We start from the raw sequence: 26,008 nt of genomic DNA, 5'->3' as shown, positions 1-26,008 counted from the left end.
TTGATAAGAATTTTTTTTTTTTAATACAGAGAAGAAAATTAATTATTCGCAAATTATTTTTCAACTTTAAAAATTATAAAGTATAATAAAACAAAACATTTACTATCACAGCCTTAATTTGACTTACTGCTATTGAACTAATAATAAATCTAACATCAAACATCACGCACTACAATAATAAAATTTCAATTCAAAATAAATTACACACCACTAAAATATCGTCAAACGAAATAAATAAAGAAACATAAAAATTAAAAATTAATTCACGTGCCAATTAGAGCAGAATATTAAGAGAGTGTGTTAAAGAGAAAGAAAGAAGAAGAAAAGAGATAGAGATAGAGAGGAAGAGGAGTAAAACCATAGTTAAAAGACAAACAGAATTCACAATGAAGCATTTCATTGTAAATTTAAAATACTTTAGTAGAAAACTCTCGAAATCCTAACAAGCTTTAACAATTTAAAAGAAAAAAAAAATTTTCAAAAATATTTTTCAATAAAATTTCTAAATAATGAAAATAAATTACATTAGATGAATATACAATGTAAAGAAATAATGGAGAACATACCCAGATGCCTTATTTATCTGTTTACAAATTACAATATTCATTAGTTTCAAACTCTAATATTTATTTATTCATTCATATAATATATACGCAAGTTGCACGTGTAAATAAATATTATACAATATTTATTTCTATTATATTAATATTTATTATTATTTATCAATTTTTAATTGTGTTAACATTTGAACAGGACTGTGGAGACAATTTTTCGTCTATTTGTTCAATTTCGGTCCAATGGGGCCGAATTCGGTTCCCAATAGAGCCTGGCTGTGTCCTCGTCGAACAATTTATACACGTGTGTATAAATAATAATAAATATTTTTTAATTTTCAGAATTTAAGTTCTAGCACTTTTAAGTACGATATGTACAAATTAATTATCAAATAAATATTTACCGGAATCAAAGAAATATTTACCTGAATCGAATAAATATTTACCTTGAATCGAATAAATATTTTTCGAGTCGAATAAATTATTACTTGAATCAAATAAATTTTCTAAAAGTCAAAAAAATTATATTTGAACCAATAATTTTAGTATTTGAACTTTGAAGCAAATACCATTTATTGAAATAAAAATTGTTTAGCGCAAGTAACTATTTATTTGACAATAGACAAACAATCGGTTTTATCAAATATTTTTTTTTCAATGTTTGTATATAAATATATACATTTAATGAAAAAAATTCAATTGATTGAAAGAACAAATTACTTGTCTATTATCAATTAAATATTTACTTGAAAGTATTAATTTCAGTATTTGAAGCAAATTTAAGTGATATAATTAAAATTGTAACAAATAAATATTTATTTGATAATAGACAAGCAATTTTTTTATTAAATTATTATTAATATTATTAATTATTGACATTATTGAATTAAAATGTGATAATTTGTAATAAAAATCCAGAATAATATGCAGCATCCAGGCTTACATTAATTATTCACAAGAATACAATAATTATAACATCACACGCAGTTTATATACACACACAAAAAAAAAAATTTTTTTTTGTCAGCACAACATATTTTTTATTATTATTATTTGAATTAGTAACAATATTCTTAATGGAGAAATTTTTTGTTAGGGGCGATATATAAATGTGTATATTAATTTCATATTTGAAATTACAAATTGTTTTCAAGTCCACATTCATTTTTATCGGAGATTTGGGTGAAATATATTAATTACTGGAATTTACAAAATTGTTTTCAAAAACATATTTTTTATTTTAGTACAACAATGGATTACATATAACGTTTCGAACAAAGGCCGAAAATAAAGGTTGATTCATTTCATTTTATATATATATATTTTTTTTTTTTGGTTTTTAGTATAAAGGAAAATTGGGAAAAACAGGATTTATATTTATAATCATTTTCACCATTTTCACACGCAATAAAATTCTTGATGATGAGAAACAAAATATAATTGAAATTTTTGCAGAAATTTATTAATTTAAAAATAACGAATTATTAACGAATAATAATAAAAATAATAACAATTATTGTTATCAACAATAATTATATTAATAAAGTGAATAAAATAAGTAAATAAATAAATATGTTGAAGCAATTAAATTTAATTTTTTTAATTTAATCCAAGAAGTAATTATAAAAATAAACTATTAATTATTAAATATTAATAATTTAAATTTCTTTAAATTTCTTTTATTAGCAAGTGAAACGTCAAAAAGAGTTTATTTTAGTGAATTCTACAAAAATTATTATTATTATTATTTTTATTATTATTATTATTATTATTATTATTATTATTATTATTATTATTATTATTATTATTATTATTATTATTATCACAAAAATTATTATTTTATTTTTCAAGCCTACATGTTTCAATAGTAGTTCCCATCCTGATAGTTTCTTAAAAAAAATTTTATTTTTATTTTCACAATAGTAATAATTTTTATTTCATTTTTTTTTCGACAGTAGGTAGTAACTGAAAATAAATTTAATGAATGAATTTTCTTGGTTCTGTTAAAAGAAAGAAAAAAAAAACACGGACTAGAAGAAATTATTAATCTAATAAATTGTACTTTTTTCTCTGTCTACTTGTCTTCAGAAAAAAATTTCTATTGATTTGAAAGAAATTTCTCAAAATTTTTTTCTTAGTTTAAACATTTTTTTTATCTTTTTGAATGTAAAGAACAGTTTTTTTTCTCAAACGTAAAACCAGTTTTTCTTTCATAAATAGAAATAATCTTTTTTAATAAAAAGAAAGTATAGTTTTATTCTTAGCAGAAGAAGAATTTTTGTCTCTTAAATTCAAAAATTTTAAAATATTTTTTGCAATTATAATTTAAGTGAAAAAATGTTTAGAATGAAGTGTTTGAACATAAACTATAATATTATTCTATCAATTTATTAAATACGTAAATATGAAAAATGTTCATTTCCAAAAAAAAAAATAAATAAATAAATAACTTTTTCTTCAATTCAAAGAAGTTATAAAAAATGTTTTTTTTTTTAAATAAATAATATTCTTTTTTGAAATATATCTCCGAGTGTAGACTGAGAACAATTCGATAGAGAAAGTATATTCCGAGAATTTTCCACTTTTACAAATTTTTTTTTTTTTTTAATTTTACTCTTTTTCTTTATTCCATATTTTTTACTTAAGGAGCGTAGACGACGTCAAGGGATAAAGAGAACGGAAAAAAGATTCTTAAATTGAAGATAAAGGAAATAGGAAGTTTAAAAAAAAATGGGTTGAGAGGAGAGGAAGTTATATAGACGTAAAACGCATAGCCTTCTAACTACAGCAGTCAAATCACACCAGAGCAAGTGGTGGTACTTACTAACACTGGCAGAGGCCTAATCCTGAACAACTAGAGTGTTGAAGAAACAGAAAAAAGGAAGTTAATTATTAAATCGTTGAGTGACTTCGAATTATTCAAATTACGATCGTGGAACACATCATAATCTGTCAGCCTCCTGACTTTATTCTCATTTTCTCTTTCTTTTATGGAAAAAGTATTTTTTTTAATAAAAGAAAATAATTTTTTAATATAAAAAACAGTTTTTTTAGTAACAAAAATTATTTGTGTACAAAAATAATTTTTTAATACAAAAAGAAATTTTTATTGATACAAAAAATTTCTTTTAATATGAAAGTAATTTTTATTGATACTACATTTTTTTAAATCAAAATGTAACTCTTATTGATATAAAAAACATTTTTTTTTAAATAAAAAAGTAATTTTTCTTTATACGAAACACGAAAGTAAGTTTTTTAGTAGAAAAGTATTTTTTTTATAGAAAAGGAATTTTTCTATAGAAAAGGAAATTTGTTTATAGTAAACTAATTTTTTATAGAAAAGTATTTTTTATAGAATAGTAATTTTTTTTTATAGAAAAATATTTTTTATAGAAAAATAATTCTTTTTATAGAAAAGTATTTTTTTATAGAACAGTAATTTTTTATAGAAAAGTAAGTGTTTATAGAAAAGAAATTTTTATTAATACCAAAATAATTTGTTTAAATAAAAATAATTTCTTTTAATAAAAGTATAATCATTTGTTTTTGCTATAAATACTTATCTGACACATGCAGATTATACTAGGTGCCAGATATCATCGTCAAATATCAAAATCATATTACTTGACAATAAACAAAAAATTGAAAAATAACTGTGAAAATTATGAAAATTGTTAATTAATCACGTTCACGTTTTTAAATCATTACATGATTTATTTTTATACAACATTTGAATTTAATTTAACTTAATTTTTTGAAAATAAGAAATTTTTTGTAGACTCACAAAAATATACTATTCATCTCAAGTTTTAATACTAACAATTTTTTAATTTAAATTTTTAGAATTTTAATTTTATTCACACAATTATTAATGACTGAATGCATTTAATAAATAAATTTCACTAATTTCATTTTAAAGATTCGATAATAATAATATTCAATAAAGAAATAATTTTGAAAAAATAATATCTTTTCTGGCTGAATTTTGAAAAAAAACTTTGTGTAATATTTTTTTAGTTTTCATTTTTTTGACTTTGATTTTTTTTTAGATTTTCATTGTCATTTGATTTTAATTTTATTTAATTAGAATTTTATTCAAAGTAAAAATCGAACTGTCAGTGAAAATTACAGATTAATAATAAAAATGAAGGACAAAATCCAAATTAAATTTTACTATCATAAAACTTATTATTAGTAATAATCTAAAGATAAATAGACTATATTGTGAGTGACAACGTTTTTTTCTGTAAAATATTTAAAAAATTTTGATTTTATTACAAAACTAATATTTAGCATGAATATTCCCTAAAATTTCACTTCCAGTAGATCGAATTTTATTAAAGGAGAATTTTCTTACGAAAGTGTATAATTTAAAGTGTAAAATTCTAAGTGTAAAATTCTAGTAAAAATAATCTTATTTACAATTTTTTATGCAGTATAAAAATATAAGAAAATTTTGGGTCTGTTTAAGAAAAATTGATAATTCATAGGGGAGAGTGGTCCTAAGTTGGCCGCCTAAGCAAATTGGTCGAAAATGGTAACAAAATGAAATTAATATTAGTGTTCAGAGATCGTTTTGCTATAATTTTGTGGTATTTGGAACTTTATAGAATGGCTTTTGTAGTCTTAATACAATAAATAGTGAAAAGCTGCATTTTGGACATTTCAGAAATAGCGGTCCTAAGTTGGCCACCACTTTTTTTCGCTGGTGTATAAGGAAGAAATGCATATTCTTTTCAATTACGCAGAAATTTTACAAATTTGATACATTTAGGAGAATAAAAACGTATTATTTAACTATTTTTGATTAGAAAAACACAAAAAAGAAGTAAAACATAAATAAAAACAAACAAAAACAATAGGTGGCCAACTTAGGACCACTGTAGATTTTTACAAGTTTCAAATTATTACGCTAATAAAAAAATTCAATTAAAAAATCAACATAACCTCTTATTACAACATTAAATAAAGGAACTAGCGCACACACTCATTTACAAATTTTTAATTATTTATCTCTTGTAGCTGCTCTCGAAAAAACAAGAAAAATTAAATTTGTTTGGTTGTAAACAATATTATTGTCCTCACAATGCGTAGAAGAATCTTAGATTATAATTAGGACCATAAATTAATAATATCATGGTTTATCAATACATCATACCACAAAATTATAGATTCGTCCAGTATACCATCTCTGAGAAATTCAGGGTGGCCAACTTAGGACCACTCTCCCCTATTAAAAATTAAATAAATAATGAGAAATATAAAAAAATAATTTTTTTCGGTTAATTAGCATTGATAAAAATAGTTGTCAGTGATAATTAAAATTTATATGCGTGCAGGTAATTTTGTATTTACAAAAATTTTCGGTAATATAATTTTGATGGTCTTTTAGAAAATATTCATGCACCAGGTTTGGTTCAATTATTTTAATTTTCAATTAACTTTTTTTTAAAACTTTCCGATTTTGTTTTTAAATGTTGGGAAGAATTTAATTAAAATTTTGTCATTATCAAAACAATTTTTTATTTCCAAAACGAAATATATTTTTTACTACCAAAAATGGGTTTTATTTTTTTAAATTTCAAAAATTGTTCAGGGCACAAAACGAGAAGAGGGTATTATAATTTAACAATATTTATAATTTGTCAGAAGTTTAAGAGTTGGAAAGAAACAAATACGATTTGAATAATATAGTGGAAATTCATTTCTAAGACCCATTCGACTATTCGCGTCAAGAGCTTTTTAAAAAATAAACAAATAAATAAATAATTAAATATATAAAATAAAAATTACAATGTTATTCCTTCGAAGTTAATGGATTAATATTATTTTCAATAAATGATTTAAATTCTCGAATAAGCCAAGAGTGACAATTGATATTTAAATAAAAATAGGATGAATAACTACAGAAAGCTGTTTTTTGTGCGATGCTTTGGAATGAGATCTAGTGAGAAACAAATTGATTCTATTTATGCTATAAAATATAAAGCTGCTAATTTTGTGTACAGTGAAGCTGTTTAGTTTCGTGTATTAATGTCTATTGAATAATATATTAATAATATTTTAATAATATTTTAATAATATTTTAATATATAAGGAATAATATATTAATAATATTTTAATGTATAATGCAAAATATATTAATAATATTTCGATGTATAATGAATTTCCCGTGTGGAAATGAAACTATGATAGCCAAGTATAGGAAAATGGGGATAAAGGCTGGCAAACTATGGCTAAAATATTTTGAAAGTTTAATGTAATTTAAAATCAGACAACTGACATTCTTCCAAAAACTGAGAAACAGTGGTTAATGAGCTAATAATCAATTAATAATTAATAATCAGCTAATAATTAAACTAACTAAGGAATATTTATGATCGAAATTTCACAAAACATGGACACAAGTAAAAAATATAATTTGTTCAATTTATTTTTATTTACTGAACAAAATTGTATTAAAAATTTTTTACAGAGCTAAAAAAATGATATATTTACATTCAAAATTGTTTATAAATAATACATTCTCTATTTAATTATTATAAATAAATAAATGATTATTAAAGATTTTTCAAACAAAATATTATATAGTTTAAAAAATAATTTGAACAAATTGTTGTCATATTATATTATTGTAATTCAATAAATAAGTAGGTAAATAAATAAATATTAATAATTTGATAACTTCGTATATAAATACTATATCGAAAGTAAAAATGAACTATTATTTAAATAAAAACAATTGTTTACTTAAAACTTATTGTTATTTTAATTTGTAATTATCTTTTAACTAAACCTGTATATTCGCAATTTTTTTTTATTGTAAAATTCTCATTTTATTCACTTTTCTAATTTTCAATTCATTTTGAATTTAAAAAAATTTTAAATTCAAAAATATACGATCAGTTCATTAACTACTGTTTATAAATTTTCGAAAATATACATATCTCAAAAAATAAAATTGTTTAATAAATAAATAAAAAAAATATATACCTTAGAAAAATCTAAAATAAATTTATAATTAAATATTTAGTAAATTCTTCCACAGTTATTTAATAAATTAATTTTTTCGATTTTTGGAAGACGTATATAAAAGGTAAAAGAAAAACACTCTTTTACTTTTTTATAAAATAGACGACGTTTCGGTGGTCAGGTTCGCCACCATCATCAGGTCACTTTAATAGAAAAATTTTTTTAAAAAAAATTAATACAACAAAATTTTGAAAATTTAAATTTAAACAAAAAATAAAAAACAATTTTTACCTAGTTAAAGTCAATAAATAAACATCACGTCAATAAATTAAAAACATAAATAAACGCAATACAACAAAAAAATAAAATATTTAAATTTACAAATCACAAACATATTAAAACGAGTGATTAGTCAAACTGACTGAGCCGGTGACAATTTTCGCGTTATATACAGTCGATGGGGTCAATGACCCGCAATCGAAATATTATGAATTATAACCATTATTTCAATTTATTAAGCAAAGGAAAATAGGAATTACTAAGAAACTGTATATCTTCCTTCTTGTTAATAGTAAAATTATTGCATTTAATATAAATCATCTCAGAAATTAATCGTTTTTTATAAGAAGTTTCATAATCTAAAATTTCTGCATCGTCAAAATTAAAAGAATGATTATATTCAGTTTGATGTTTGTTCACAACGGATTCGAGGTTTTTGTTTTTATGCTCGCTAATTCTTTTTTTCAAAGTACGCTTTGATTCACCAATATATGTTGCAGGGCAACTATTACAATTAAATTTATAAACAATATTATTCCGATCCCACTTTTTTGTCAAGTCCTTTCCTAATTTTATTACAGAGCTTAAGCTTTTTTCCACAATAGGAATAGAAAGTAAATTATATTTTTTTAAAATATTAGATAATTGATAATAAATATCATTGAAAGGAATACAGATTTTAGGTAGTTGTTGATAAATACTAACGACATTGTTAGTTTGTTTTTTATCTATTGTTTTATGAATTAATGTATGTTTTCGTTTTTTAATATTTTTTTGTATAAATTCTAAAGGGTAATCGTTGTTTTGCAAAATTTTAAAGATTCGTTTAATGTTTTCATTATGAAAGGACTTGTGAGACAATAAAATTGCTCTATCATATAAATTGTAAACAATGTTTTTCTTTTGTTGAATTGGATGACGTGAAAAATAATTTATCAATCTATTAGAAGAAATGGATTTTTGATACCAATTAGTGATGAGTTGATTGTTATTTTTTATTAATGTCATATCTAGGAAATTAATTTTATTATCCATTTCTAGTTCATGAGTAAATTTTAAATTAATATTAAACGAATTAAAAGTGTCAATGAAAAGTTCGACTTGATCTTTATGGACGCACAAAAGTGTGTCGTCCACATATCTATAATAAAATAGAGGAACACAATTGAAATTGTTTTTAAGCAAATTCAAACAATCAGTTTCAATAAAATTTGAGTAAATCACGTTTATAGTAAATCTAAGAAAAAAAATGATAAAAATTCACGTGTAAATTTGCTTTCACTAATAAACAGTTGAACTATAATTTCGTTACACAGTAAAGCTTATACGAAATCATTTCCCATGTCTATAACAGTGAAGCCACTACTGCTTTCTATTTAAGCTGTCAGACGATAGGAAATTATTTCCCATCATGCGTGGTGGAATGTTAGGTCCAGTGAAGTTTAAGCTAAACAATAAAGCTCCACTATAGCAGCAATTGGCTCGTAAAGGGAAATTGCTTTAGGCAGATAGGTTTACGAGATTTAGAGCAGGAAAGAGGGTGACGGAGGATGAAGAGAGGCAGGATCTTTGCCTCCTTCATTTACTGTCCAACTATCGTCATGGATCAAGGTGCGTTTATCAGTTAGCTACTTTCGAATGGGTTTCAGAAATGTTCTCCCTCTAAAAAACACGGATATAAAGTGCACTTAGCAAGCAATTTTTCGAATTCAAAAATATATTTACATTTGAACAATTTTTTTTTTCTTTTATTGATATCAAAAGACATCCTCGGGGTAAGTTTTCTTCAATATCGTGCAATGGGGACTAATCTACAATTTTTTTTTTACATTAAAGGAACTCTGATTTTATATAAATGTCACACCTTCAGGTCGGACAGAAAGTACAAAAATTTTTCAACCACTGTACTTTTTTATCTCATTGGTAATTAATTGTTCTATCCGACTAAGGTGAATTTCTCTAGAGATGAACATCTTAAGGATGAACTTTGCCATTGAAATTCTTTTGTTACGATTTCTTTTCTTACAAAAAAAGTTTTTATGACGAAAAATGAAAGTCTTTAATTCGACATCTCGGTATTAATTAATTATTAATTACTAAATAATAATTATCAATTACTAAGTAATAATTATTAATTATTAATTATTACACTTCGTACCTTAATTATTATTTTTTAATTATCAATTACAAAGTGTTAATTACTAAGTAATAATTATTAATTACTAATTATTAATTACTAATTACTAATTACTAATTATTAATTACTAATTATTAATTACTAATTATTGATAATACATTATTAATAATTAATAATTCATTATTAATTATTAATAATTCAATATTAATTTCTTAGTAATTATTAGTACTCTTTTTTTAGTAACAATTCTTAGTAATAATTACTAAGTAATAATTATTAATAATTTACTATTAATTTCTTAAAAATTTTTATCAATTTCTAAATTATTAATAATCAATTACTAAATAATAATTGTCATGTGCTAAGTAGTAATTATTAATTACTTAGTATATTAATTACTCATTACTAATAATCCATTACTAAGTAATTATTAATTATTATTAACTACTATGTATTAGTCATTAATATTACTATTATTTATTTATTTTATTAATATTAATAGTGATCAATATTACTAAGTAATTATTATTGATTACTAAGTATAAATAATTAATTACAAGTTAGCAATAATTAATTACAACTTAGTAATAATTAATTATAATTAATAATAATGAATAATTATTCATTACTAGGTAATTCTTTTATATTGATTATTAATTGTTGTTTAGTAATTGTAATTAAGCAAATTATTAGTAATTAATAACAGCATTAATTAGTAGTAGTTGGAGAAAGCAATTAATAATTAATTAGTCATAAGTCATTAACAACAGTAGTAATTAGTGAATGTAATTTAATTATCAGCAGTTGGAGAAAGTAATTAATAATTAATAAGTAATTAGTCATCAACAATAGTAGAAATTAGTAGTAGTTGGAGAGTGTAATTAATAATTAATTAGTAATTAGTAATTAATCGTGTATTTATTTAGTGATTTGTTTAGTGATTTTATTAGTAATTAATAAATTTATAATTAATTGCCTCACTATTATTATTAAGTACATATTATTAATTATTAATAATTAAGTAATTATTATTAATGACCAAGTATTATTTATTAGTAATTAAGCAATTAATATTAACTAGTAAGTATTAATTAATAGTCTCTAATTAATTATTAGTAATTACTAAATAATTATTAGTAATTACTAAGTAATTATTAGTAATTACTAAGTAATTATTAGTAATTACTAAGTAATTATTAGAAATTACTAAGTAATTATTATTAATTACCAAATATTTGTTAATAATTATTAACTACTATAATTATCAATTACTATAATTAATAATTATTAAGTCTTGAGAAGTTACAAAATAAGACGAGGGGGGGGGTTAAAATAGGGTTACAAAAATGTCTCTATGATACACACACTTGGTTATAAATGTACAATAAACATGAAGTGATAAAGAGGAAAGATAGATTTTCTACACAGTGAATAGCATGTACGCATGTATATATACACAATGAGATGTATATATATAACTCGTCTGGTGGACTGACTGCTGCTATTGTTGCACGTACAGTTGCTTTCTCTGTCGAACCGATGATATTCAAGTACCGATCAATCTCACGGTATTTGAAGAGACATCGCTTTTGCATCGCTCGTCTATTACTGCAACATTTTTTTTTCGTGCCTCCGATGATGACAAGATGATTAAATGATGCGGGAACAATAATAATTATACACACATAAACACAGATAGACATTTACCTAATTTTTTTTTTGGTAAAACTGCAAAAAAAACTAATTACTTTCCGAATGGTGTAAGAAAAAATTCACGGTCGACGAAAAAGAGAAAATTGAACTTTAAAAAAACGGCATTAATGAAATTTGGAAATCTTTCACAATTTATAGGCCAATTTTCAAAAGACTTGAGGAAAATAATTTTTTACAAGAAATTAATTTCAGTAAAGAATTAATTGAAAAATTAATCGAAAAATTAATTATAATTGAAAAAGTAATCAAAAAATTAATTAAAGAATTAATTAAAAAATTATTGAATAAAAAATTTATTTAAAAGAAATTTGAAAATTATTTAAGAAATTAATTCAAAACTAAATTCAAAATTCAAAAATTATTGAAAAAATATATTCAAAAAGTGCATTTTTTATTTTGTAATTTGAAAATAAATGAAAAAATGAATTCACAAATAAATTTCATTCCAAAATAAATTGTAGAATTAATAAAGAAAAATCAATTAATTTATAAAAATTATTCGATATTTAAATTCAAAATAAGAAAAAATTTCCCTACAGGCGAATATAACGAAAGTGAGTGTTTCGAAGATCCTTTAAATTCAACTATTGAGTACCTAAAACCGATTGAAGATTCATGAAGAGAAACGTCATTAAGGAGAGGTTTATTGAAGAAGAAAAATAAAATAGGAATCTTGTGTGAAAATTGATATTCTCAGAAAAATAAATAATACGAGAATTAGAGGAAATGGGAATTCGTGCAATGGAAATTGCGGATATTTTGATATAATAAACGTTATATGTCACAGTGATTAGAAATAATATATATGTATATATATATATATAGTAAAGACAATGGACTGACGACATAGAGAGACGTGTGTATGTGCAAATTTATATGATGTACAAGTGCGACATATCAGTTTTTGATATTTAATATTATACTATTTCTACGAACACAAAAGGAGGTCACTGTTTATAGGCGACGTGCTTCAACGCATTATTTCTGCAGTTCATGCTTTATTATGTCTTCGTACAATGTGCTGCCGCAAATAAATGACGTTATTTTAAATCTAAGACCCAATACAATCTGCTTGCTTATTTCTTCTATATAGATATATATGCGGGCAAATCGACAAAATTAGAAACGAAACTTGTAATTTTATTCAAAATTTTTCATGGAATATTAAATTGTTATTGCGGTTAATTTAAATAATTAAATAATATTCAATTAGATAAACAGTATTTTGTTTTTTAAATTTAATTTCTTAATTTAAATTAAATGGGGGAACATAGTCAAGGTTGGACCCTATTTTTTAAATAAGAACTCTAGCGAAAATCTTCGATTTTCACAGTTAGTCCAACCTTGATTACATTTTTTTTTAAAATTTTTATAACCTTTCTAATTTTCTATAAATCAATAAAACGATGTTGAACAAAAGTGTTACCCCTTTTCCAACAATTTGACTCAATTGCCTAAATTAAATTTTTTTAAAAAAGTTATAAACAAACTTCAAAAGATTTTCTAACCCTGACTATGTTCCCTTTAATTAAAACATTGAATAAAAAATAAAAATTTTTCTTTGGTTCAAATTTTTTATTTATTTTTTTTTTGTTTAAACTGTTTCTTCGGAGAGTTTTTGAAATTAAAACAAAAATACCTTTTTTTTTAATCCTGAAGAAAAAAGTTTAGAAAAAAATACTTCTTGAAATATATTCTATATGGGTGATTCTCCAAGAAATGGTAACTTTTATATCAAAATTAATTGTCTTGAAATTTTCCTATGTAAGAAACATGTTTACATTATTTTTTAATTTTCATATTTCTTTAACGTTAAATCATAATGTTTCGTATATCTGCCCACATATATAAATATATCTAATTATAAAAACGTGACAAATTAAAAAAAAAATTGAATTCATTTCATTTTATATAACCAGTGTATAAAGAATATATGGATACAAAAAAAACGGAAAATAATTTTTTTTTCCTTCATTTCCCAATTTATTATTATAATTTTGAAAGTTTGTCTAAAATTCCATTTAATTTGTTGTGAATCCCTTTCTGAAAATGACTTTTTGACTCAATTGACTTTTTTTTTTGGGAACGAACTCAATTTTTTTTTCCTTCAGTACCAATATCGAGGTCTTTGAAAGTCTTTATTAACGACCACTTAGTAATGAGCCGTAAGCTGCTTTTATGGATCTTAAGAATCCGTCGCAATTGCTTTTATGTTAATTAATCTGACAAGACTGAACTAGAGAGATGGCACAAAAAAATGGGAATAAAAACGTTCTAAAACGTCTCACAGCTCATTATTTTTGACTTTATATATTATATATATATATATGTTTTTTAACTCCCAACTATATATATTTATCTAAAAACTATTGTAAAATTTTCCTCTATATTAATTTTTCATTTCTAAAAGAAATATTTCCCCTCCCAAATTTTAAAGTGCGATTTTAATTATCATTTTCTTTTCTACTAATGCAATACTTTTTTTTCCAACTAATTGGCACTTCTATTTACAATATTTAGGCGAATTTTTATGTTTCTGTGAAAATAAATCTCATCGTGTTATTTTTCAGTCATTTTTTCTTGTTATAAAACGAACGTTTTATATACTTATACACAATGGTACTTTATATTTTCTCTCTTTATTTTTCCATTTTTTTGTTTGTTTGGTTTTTCTCAGTTTTTTTTGTCAAATATGACATCAAGTATAGAATAGTAGAACATTTAGAGAAACGTAACAGAAAGTAAATTACATTTGCAAAAATGTAATTAACTGTATTGTATTTTCTTAATATACAAGTCAGAAAAAATCTGCAGAAGAAAATTTCGTTGTAATAACATAAAACGTGTATAAAAAATGTTTCAGTTTTTTTTATTTTCATTATAAGTGACTAGAGTCTGTGACTAGATTCACTTTTAAGGCGTACAATCGTAAAGTAATAAATATTTTTAAAATCTATTAAAAGATTTTATAATCATTCTCAAAAAAAAAAAACTTTTCTCTCATTACTAATTTTCATTATCTACTAATAACTTTTATTTATTTTTTCTTTTCTTTTCAAGTTTTCTATAGTTCTTCCATTTTTTAGGTAGTCAATTTTCCAAAACTGGAAAATTTTTCATATTTTTATCTACAAAATTATACCCTCAACTGCATGAGAATAATTTTGTAATGAAAATTAATTTTTCATTGTAATAAATTTATTTGAGATTTTTCAAAAAATATCTTTTCCTTTAGATAGTTTTTTATAAGAGGAGTAAAAAATTTTAGAAAATTTGTCTTAGTTCCTATTTAATTTTTCAATATAAATGGAGAAAAATCATTTCTCTTGAAAGTGGAAATTTTTTTTTCTTATGATTCAGAGATAAAATCGTCCAATAATTCAATTATTAAATTTTAGAGTCAATTAAAAATTTTTTACCCAAGTTTCAGTGGATAATTATAGTTTTAATTTTTACTAATTCTAAGTAATTTTCCAAATGAGTAGTTTTCTCAAAAATTCAAATGTTTTATACAAATTTTTCTAATAAAAAATTAGTAAAAATTTTTAATAATTCTTAGCACTATTTCCAAATGATAATCATATATAAAATTTCAAATTTTATATATTCAAGTTTTTTAATGAAAAATTCATAAAAATTTCTACTTTTTTAACATTATTTTTTTTAACTAATTTTTAAACACTGGACGACTATTGAAAAATTCAAATTTAGAAGAGGAGTTAATTTATTTTCTCTCCAATACGTTCTTTTTTTGCCAACAATTATTTTCTCTAAAAAATAATAAAATAAAGATAATAGAAAAAAATTTAATTTTATCGTATATTTAAGGAAAGTAGATATTTGCAACAAAAATATTTTTTTCACGTTTTTGATCTGTGAGATTGACAGGGAATCGAAATCGATTGTATTTTTTATCACACGATGCAGAGAGCTATCGACAAAAAAGCCTTTTGTGAATATAACCTTCATGCAGGTGAGGGTAATCTTTGGTGTAACAAAAGCTTCATTATTGTCGACATCAAAAGATGATAAATAAAAAAATCTATTATAAGCATTTTCTCTGTTTTTTCATAAACAAACTTTCAAAGATCATTAACTTTTTATACACACTTGAAAAACCCTCACCAAATTCTGCTTTCAAAAAATAATTTATATATATATATATATATATATATATATATATATATATTTATTATAATTAAATTATAATATATCACGACATAATATATTACAATATTATTTATAATTACTATTAAATTATTATAATAATATTTTATAATATAATAAAATAAACTGTAAAAAATTTATTTCGTTCAAATAACCGATTATTTGTCTATCAAATAATTATTTACTTGAATAAAATAAATTTTGGTTTCAGTGTATAATATATTACATTATTATAATATAGTATAATATAATATAATACAATACAATATATTATACATTATAAGAATGGATATCAATATATTATCATTCCTTAGGAATAATAATAGCAAAAATAATACAATTATATTATAATTATATTAATTATTAATATATTAATTTATTAATATATTAATAAATAAGAATATATATTATAATAAATTTGTAAATTTAAATATAGGTATAACATGCACTTATGTAGAAATGATTAAAGCGTTTGTTACACCATTTTCCTGCTTTCAAGGACAATAGACTTTGCGTAAAATACAAACTGTGCAAATACCAGAAAATGTCAAACTCTCGATACACACGTATAAATATAAATTTATTTCGATTGCGTAGCGCAATGCTGAATAAATATATTAATATAACATCATATATTATATATTATAAATTTTTCTTATATATTATATATAATATATAACATTATAATTGTACTATTGTCATAAAATTATATAATATAATTTAGAATACGTAATTAGTATTATAATGTAAAATAATAATTATATTTATTATAATTATTACTACGTATTATTAATATATATTATATAATTATATATATTTACCTATTATGTAATAGGTTTTAGCAAAAAGCAAATACTATATAATATAATTATTATTTATATCATTATTATATAATAATACGTATTAAATATTATATGGTACGTAATTTTATATTTATAAATATAAATAATTACGTGACGTATTACACGTAAAACAATTAAAACGAGCAGAGCCGTGCTTAGTATATCTGTATATTTAAATATATATCTTATAAATATATATTTATTGTTTATAATCCTAAGGAACCAAAGAAAAAAAGATTAATAATAATCATGCACTCTTCGTACAATATGGACAATCGAAGCAACGTTCTATAAAAGGTTCTGTTTATATTATATTGAAATATTGTAATTATGTTTAAAGTGTATTTTCATATTATTATTAGGCAGACTTTTAAGGATGCAAGTCAATATATGAAAAAAAAACAATTTTTTTAAAAGAAGCAGATGGAAGTGTATATTTGTATGTTGGAAAAATTAACTATAGGGTTCTTTTTTTAAATTTTTCGTCCGATAATCAGATTCATGAAAATAATTGTATTTAAAGTAAAATAAAGTTTAATACTTTTGTTAATAATTTAATTTGAAAATTAATATTAATAATTAAAGTAGATTTCATTTTTTTAAATTTAAATAACTGTATTTAATAAGTTTTATTTAGAGTTACAATAATTAATTTATGGTTTAATTTATTTAACCATTTTGAGTTAATTATTGGAGAAATTTTCCAAAGAATCGGAAAACTAAACAATAGAAAAAATTTCAAAATTTCATTTGAATTAATAATTTTTATTTCATACATGTGTTTCATTATATATTATATATTATATTATATATTATATTATATATTATATTATATATTATATATTATATATTATATGTATTCTTTTATATCCCCATTAAATATAAAATTCATAAGGGACTATTTAAGTATTAGGTAAGAAATATTAACCATACTTTGTCTGACTAAAAAGACACTTGACTACTGAGAATTATTTTTGAAATTTAAACCATATTCTCTGAAATAATAACAATCGTATTATTAATTTGACTGAAACAGCAAAAACATTTCGACTAAAACGGATTTTTTTACTGATGCCAAGAAATTCATAAACATTTTAGAAGTTTTTTCAACGATTCGTCTGACTAGAACGGTCTTGTACTACTTTTAACGGCAATGTCTGAATTTTTACTAATCATGAATTTTTACTACTGGAAACAATGAATTTCGTTATTTACAAGAATTTTCAACGATTAGTCCGAATTTTGGAATTGATTCTACTACTGATATTAGGATTAGATAAATTTAACGCCTGCTGTCTGACTAAATAGATATTTTACTACTTATTTTGGAATTTACAAGAACTGTATTTTTAATCGATATTATAAATAGGAAATTTTTAAACTGATTCTACTACTTTTAAGAATTTTCAATAAATATATTTTACGGAAAAATATACAATTATAAAATTTTTCAACTAAATTGTCAGACTAAATTGTTTCTTTACTAACTGAGATTTACAATTTTTTGGAAAAATTTCACCAGGTTGGCTTAAAATTCTCTTTGCTAGTAACAAATTCATCAAATGTATTTACGAGAATTTTCGAATGTTTTGACTAATGGAAAACCATTTTTTTACCACTAATATCACAATTGTCTGACCACAGTAGATTTTTACTACTTAAAACATTACTATTTTGTAATTAGTTTTTCTTAAAAAAAAGAACAAAAGAGTACAGTGAATTTTTTTTTTGATTAACGCCAAAATGTCAAAATTTTTGGTCTTAAATTTAAATTCTTTAAAACAAAAACTTCAAAATTCAAAATAATTGAATAAAACTTTCGCTATTCTAGAGAAACTTATCGCTGATCCAAGTGAAACTTGGATACTTGGAACTTAATAATTAATTAATTATTATTAATATTAATAATTATTATTACCTATTATTAATACCATTGTCAAATTAATTTTTCCAGTATTTTCTATTTGCTTACCAAAATATTGAATTTTCGAAAATTTTTTGTCGAATAAAAATATATAATAAACTTTAAATCAATAAATTGTCGAAATGCTTTTTTCGTCAAAATTTTTTATATATTTGGGTTTTAAAAATGGATTAAAAATATTGACAAAAATATAAATTAATAGAGGAAAAAAGAGGTGGGGGCAAGAAGAATGGGTTAAATCTTGAAAATGTAACTTACGCATAATACTTGAACGGTCCCTTAGAGGGAAAAACATTATAAATTTCGATCTAGTGTAAATGCGACTATTAACGAATTTTAGATAATATTCAAGCGCCTCTTTTCTATTACTTCATAAAATTACTAATTAAAAAATTAACTGTGTAAAAAATTAATTAATTAATCAATTACTTAATAATGAATTTTTTGGAATTTGTTTTCTTTGCAAATTCTTTTTCTCCTTTTTTTCAATTAAGAAAACATACAAAGAAAATAAATTTTCAAGGAGAAAATAAAATATAAAAAAAAAAAAAAATAAAAAAAAATAAAATAAAATAAAAATATAAAATTCGATTCAGTTACTAATGCAGTAACTTTTTAGATATTTTTTAGTTACTTTTTAGTTACTTTTTAGTTTCTTTTTAGTTTATTTAGTTACATTTAAGTTTCTATTTATTTTCTATTAATTTACTATTTAATCACTATTTATTTATTATTTATTTACTGTTTAGTTGCTTATTATTTAGTTACTAATTTTTATCTTTATCCTATTTAGTTACTAATTTTTATTTTTACCCTATTTAGTTACTAATTATTTAATAAATACTAATAGTGACTAGTAATGACTAGTGATGTTAATTAACAACAAAATAAACAAGAACTTCATAAATTGAAAAAAATAGTAATAATAATTTTGACTAGTTTCATCACCTTCTTAAAAATTTATAATTTTTTTCAAAATCAATGACTCAAAAAAAAAAGAAAAATTAAAAAAAATTAATAATAAAAAAGTACTCAGTATACGTATTTGTTAAGAATGAAAAATTATTTTTTAAATCATTTTTTTTTCGATTGACAGGGCAGAATAAAAATTTTGATTTAAGGGAAATAAAATTTCCTATCGATATTTACACGGTGCCTATAGATAGGAATTATTTTGCCCCGCAGGTAAAAATTGAGGCGTGTATATATTTGTATGTGTGTGTATTGTGAGTGTGTGAGTATAAAAGAATTTAAAAAGCAGATGCAATAGAAACTCAATTTTTTTATTTTATTAAAACGAAAAATAAAATAAAAAATATTTCCGCAAATATAAAAATGTTTCATTTCTTTTTTTTTTCATTATTAATGACAACCGATAATTTCCATGAAATTTACCACAATTTCGATTGTAAATGAAATTATGAAATTTTTCTCAAAATATTTTACATATCCTCGAGAACTTCCACCCCTAAAAAAAATACATATATAATTTTGATTAATTTTTTCTATTCAAGAAATAAATTAAAATAATTAATAATTATTATTAAAATTATACTTTTAGTACCAAAATTAAAATATAATTTTAAAATAATAATTATTAATATATGACTTTTCATAAAGTTAAGTTTAAAATTATAGTTGAGAATTATATTTACTTCTCTTTATATATCGTATTTTAGAAAATAAATTTATAATACATAAAATTAAGAAAAAGAAAATTGTGACCTAATAAAGCATTGAAAAACGTTACAACGTTTTATCTTTTTTCTTGGGGGCAGGGGGAATTGAATACAACAAATAATGAGAGTTTGAAAATAAAAGATAAACAAGATTAAATATTTCAAGTTTGCCGTACGTTTAAATTAATTCCGTTGTTTGAGATCAACGAGAAAATAATCAAAGGGTATCATGAATTCGTAGTTCCATTGTCAGCTCGAATCACTTTCCTCGACTTTGTACTAAATCCATTAACATTTTAGACATACAAAATTAAGTTTCAAAACTACTCGGGCAATCCTCGAGAAATTAGTCTCCGCTGAGAATTTTAGATCAAGATAACAAGTCAATTTAATTTCCTCAATATAGTGGCTTTTGATTTAACAATTGAATAATGTATCTTCGTAATAATCCGAATAATTATAATGGTTGTAATCGTAAGTCATAAAAATTATAATAATCATTACGATTATAATGATAAATCGCAACTATCATAATAATTATAATGATAAATTACAACTATCATAATAATTATAATCAAAAATCATAATAATAATAATAATAATAATAATAAAAAATCATAATAATTCTGATAATTAAAATCGTAAATAATATAAGAAATTAATAATAATTCGATATATTTCATTGAGCAAAATTCAAATATAAATAAATATTTTCATACCTTTGGAGATATTCTATCAAAGAGGGTGAAAAAAAATTATTTTTCAATATTTAGAGCATTCGATTTCAAATTGTTTCATCGAATGAAAAGAATATCGGTTACAAAGGATTTTCTTTCTTTTTTTAATTAAAAAAAAATAGAAATCCAAAAATTAAGTTAAAGAGAAAATTCTGTTATTTTTTAAAACTTAGGCCAATAATGGAAAATATATATTCTAAAACATAAATCCAAATATTCACATTTTTATGTAAATGTAATTTCAAAATTTATATTTTTACAACACACAGAATTTGACCTGTGAACAGTGTAAACTTAAAATGCAGGTCAAATGTCAAAGGCCAATTGGCGAAATAGTTTTAAAATTTAGGTCAAAAGGTGAATACCATTTAGGTCAATAAATTCAGTGTCATTAGGTAAGTATAACTTCAAAATTGAGGTCAAAAAATCGCAGGTCAATGCGACAGTAAATTTACTGTAAGTCAAAATTTGCAGGTCGACACGAAAATAATTTCAAAATCAAGGTCAAAATTTCGAGAATATTCTCAATTTTGTAAAAAGAGGGGTAACAAATTATTCAATTTAGTTATATATTAAAAATTTTTAACTTCATTTGAGTTTTTTGCAAAATGTTGAAATTTCATTTTATCAAAAATAAAATAGAATAATATAATTTAAGAAAGGGAAAAAATTTTGTTTAATAATTTTGTTTAATATTTTAATTTGATTTTTACTTCCAAAATTTGACACGTAGGGCATTAAAATAAATTATATTATTTAGAAAATATAGAAAAAAAAATTAATATTAAAGATTGAAAATAATAATAATAAAAATATTCTTATTAATGTTGGAAAACAAAAATTTCTAATTTCTTTTATTTTTAAATGTTCTCTATCTATTCAAGTTTAATGTAAAAAAATTTCTAATAAAATTCCACTCAAAAGTACAATTTGAAACATTTGTAATTGGCTTTCATCGATTTCGCAATCAATTTCGGAGAATATTTTTTTATTAGCATTTTAATCAGTCAAAATTATTCTGCCGAAGTAAAGGATTAATTTAATTGAAAAAGAACAAAATTGTATTAGAAATCAAATTTATCTATTCTACTTCAAATTCTAATAAAATTTCACTCAAAAGTTTATTTTGAAACATTTGAAATTGGCTTTTGTCGATTTTTTTATTAGCTTTCTTAATAAGTCAAAATTATTCTGTCAAAGTAAAGGATTGATTTAATTGAAAAAGAACAGTTGTAGATTAAAATTTTTATACTATTTTTAGCGATAGGCGAAAAAGGAAATAAATATTAGAAAAATATTGCTGACAACATAAATTTTCAGAAATTTTTCTTTGACAAATTCAATTAAAAATCTGTTTTTCTATTGATGGGAAAATTTGATTTACAAACTCAAATTTCAAGAAACTATTATTGAAATGAATTTTAAGAATAAAATATAGAAATAAATTTTAGAAATAAATTTGTAGAAATAAATTGTAAAAACCAATTTTAGAGACAAATATTAGAAAACAATTTTAGAAATAAATATTAGTCATAAAATTTGTTAGAAAAATATATTTTTAGAATTAAAAACTTGTTAGAAAATTTTTTTCTCAGAAAATCGAATTAGAAGAGGGTTTTTTTTAGAAATGAAGAATTATAATAAAATTTTTTAGATAAAAGGGTCAATCTGTTGAAATAGTATTAAAATTTAAAATACGAATTAACTCAATATTAAAAATATTAATTTTACCATAGAAATTAAAATTTTTTTTAAACAAAAGAAATATTTTAATTTTAATATTATACTTTCACTACATTTTTATTTTGTGAAATACATCAATAATTTTTGAAGGAAGTGAATTTATCATTCGGTGATTAAATATTAAATTTGAAGAAGTTAACAATTTTCCCGAAGCTTATCGAGATTTATTTAAGATATTTAATTTATTTGTGTAGATTGATTCGGGAAAATTGTTAACTTCTTCAAATTTAACAACAATAATTTGTTGTTTATATTTTCTTTAATTATTGACTTTCACTATTATTTCTTTTTTAGAAAAATATTAAGTCGTTTAATTATTAAATAATTTTTCATGTAATTAATAATTTTGTTCTGGATTAGATATTATTTAATTTTCCTTTAGAATTTTTAATTTGGTTCTTAATTATTATGGAAATTTTTTTTATTATTTTTTTTATTATGCAAAAATTTACTTAAATTTCGAATAACTAATTACTTGTTTATTATAGAATAAATAATTCAATCAAATAAATTTTATTTAAGCCAAATAAATTTTTTTCAGTCTAATTTATCAAAATTCGTTATCAATAAAATTATAATTGAATTATTTATTATATTTACTCGCATCTTTTTCTTTTATTCCTTAATTTTTATAATTACAGGGGATGTAGAAATTCAATTATTTTCAAAAAGTAATAAAATTCTTTTCCGAAATTCAATTTTTTCAAAAATTTTAATAAAACTCTTGGCAAAATTTTAATAATTTTCAAAAATTTTCCTCAATTAAATGATTTTTAATATCTACTATTTTAATAAAATTTTCCAAAAGAATTCAATTATTTAAAAAAAAATTTAATAAAATTCTACGCAAACCTTTAATTACCAAAATAATAAAAATTTACCAGGAATTTAATTATTTACAAATTTTTTATAAATTTCTTCGCAATCATTCAATTATTTTCATAAATAATCGAATTTTTACAGGGATTCAAAAATCATTTTCGTAAATAATAAAATTCTTTTTCGGAATTCAATTATTTTCATAAATAATAAAACTCATAGCAGAAATTGAATTATTATTAATGTAATTCCTCGAATTGTAAACAAATGAATTTGAGAATTCTCAAAGAACTTTTTCAAAAATTATGAAAAATAATGCATTTAATAGAAGAATTTTAGTTAAAATCACGAAAAAAAAATTGAATTTTGGAAAAGTTACAAATTATTGCAGAAATTCAATTATTTTCAAGAATAATAATATTCTTATCAAAAATTAAATTTTTTTCAAAAATAATAAAATTTTTTTTAGGGATTCAATTATTTCCATAAATAATAAAACTCATCGCAGAATTTCAATTATTTTAAATACAATTTTAATCGAATTTCTCGAAAAATTCTTAAAATTTTTATTAAAATTCGTCGAAAAAATTCAATTATTTAAAAATTTGTTCATAAAATTCTTTATGAAAATTCAATTTTAAGAAACATTCAATTATTTAATAAAATAATTGTTTTTGTATTTAAATAATTGAATTCTCGTAAAATTTTTTAATAAAAATTGATTTAAAAATTAATTTCAGTTAAAATTTTAGATAATAATTGAATATTAAAAGCATGTCTTTTTTTATACTTTTGTTTTTCGTTATCTTTAGATAGATTTTATATTATATTATTAAGTTATAATTATTTTTATTTTATAATTAATTCAAAATTGTATATGACAAATAGAAATCATCAGATTTTTTTCACTTCTTTTCATTAAAAGACTAAAATTTTGTTGAATATTATGTTTTGTCAAATTGAAATTATGCAGATTTTTGTTCTTTACTTCTAAACCAAATTAGAAAATTGTTAAACAACTATAGAAAATTGATTTATTTTGCATTATTTTTGTTTATGAATCACAATTTTTTTAACAAAATTATTATTTTGTTTTTGAAAGAGAAGAAAAATATTTGCACAATTTCTATTTTTAATCTTATTTTTGAAACAGGATTTTCTGCAGGAATTAAGACATTCAAAAATTTTTTATTTTATATTATGAGAATATTGTTACTGTAACTTCATCAAAATTATTTTTTCATCATTTTAATTCAATTTTTATTTTCTAGAATTTAAAATTATTTTTTATGAAAATAATTGAATTCTTTAAAAAAATTTTATTATTTATAAAAATAATTGAATTCCTGTGAAATTTTTATTATCTATGAAAATAATTAAATGTTTTCATACAATTTTATTAAAAATTTTTTTAAATAATTGAATTCTTTTTAGAAAGTATTTTTAAATACTTTCACTGGTTTGAGTCCTGCAATTATTATTTCCAAGTGTTTTTTAATCTTAATTTGAAAAAAATAGAAAAATAAATTTCTATAAATAAATTAACTAAACAAAATCTGTTAATTCCCATTGAAATTAGTTTTCTAATTAAAGTTGAAATTAATTTAAGATGTATGAATTAATTAAATGTTTCGAGGCAAAGTTTCATTTTAAAAATTAATCAAGAGTGGAATTTTATATAGAAGTATAAAACTGAAAAGTATAGAATTTATAAATTAGTAAATGGTTGAATTTTGAAATAAATTTCTCGCTTCAAAGTTGAAGGTGGAAGTTCGAGCAATGATTCAAATATAAATATAGTTATATATATTGTGTCTAATCGAGCGTGAATAATTTTAAGTGTGAGATTTTCGTGAACGGAGAACGGAAAGTGGATTTACTAAACGGCGTCGCGGTGTTGAATCGGAAGATGAGGAAGTACTTTTTGATTTGACTGTTTTTTGGGATTTTGAGGATTTTTCTTTCGAGCTACCCGGAATGGGTTTTATTGTTTTTTGATTTGACGCGGAACTGTGAATTGTTTCTATTGAGGTGGAAGTACTTGCAGTGGCAGTGATAGTTGTATTAACAGATGTAGTGAGGGTTGGGGAGTGGTCACGGATTTTAGGGCTTACTTGTACCTCGCAGGGAGGCGGCGCACTCCTGTATGATGGCACTATCTTGAAGGTAACTGATCCACGTGCTTCTCGCTGAAATAGAAACACAAATATCTTTTCATTTTTCTACTATTATTAACGAGATATTTAAAAAAAAATTCAAAAAAAGAAAACAAAGCTAAAATTCTATAATTATTAAAAGGAAAATATTTAATTTTTTTTTATTTTTCAGCAAAAATTTGTCAAAGAAAAGAAAATTTGCTAAAATAGTGAAGATTAATATTGTGCAAAAGTTTGAAGCAAAATCAGCCAAATATAAAATAAAATATTAAAGGTGGAAGAA

At 21.5% G+C, this 26,008-nt stretch overlaps 1 protein-coding gene across 8 annotated transcripts in view; it reads right to left on the bottom strand.

The window, feature by feature from the left end:
• LOC122511553 (peripheral plasma membrane protein CASK) overlaps window positions 1-26,008 on the bottom strand; it is a 434,675-nt gene that overhangs the window by 21,318 nt on the left and 387,349 nt on the right. For 3 of the 8 annotated variants that reach the window (XM_043626886.1, XM_043626890.1, XM_043626892.1), the window contains 2 exons: window positions 25,684-25,758; window positions 3,379-3,408 (listed from right to left, as the gene is read on the bottom strand). In XM_043626886.1, the coding sequence (XP_043482821.1) occupies window positions 3,379-3,408; window positions 25,684-25,758 (105 nt within the window). The remainder of the gene's footprint in view (window positions 1-3,378; window positions 3,409-25,683; window positions 25,759-26,008) is intronic. The other 5 variants (XM_043626887.1, XM_043626891.1, XM_043626889.1 and 2 more) reach the window with 3 other exon arrangements.

The sequence above is a fragment of the Leptopilina heterotoma genome, unplaced genomic scaffold (assembly GCF_015476425.1).
Source record: "Leptopilina heterotoma isolate Lh14 unplaced genomic scaffold, ASM1547642v1 Lhet_87, whole genome shotgun sequence".
Taxonomy (NCBI): domain Eukaryota; kingdom Metazoa; phylum Arthropoda; class Insecta; order Hymenoptera; family Figitidae; genus Leptopilina; species Leptopilina heterotoma.
This window is presented reverse-complemented; position numbering and strand designations above follow the sequence as displayed.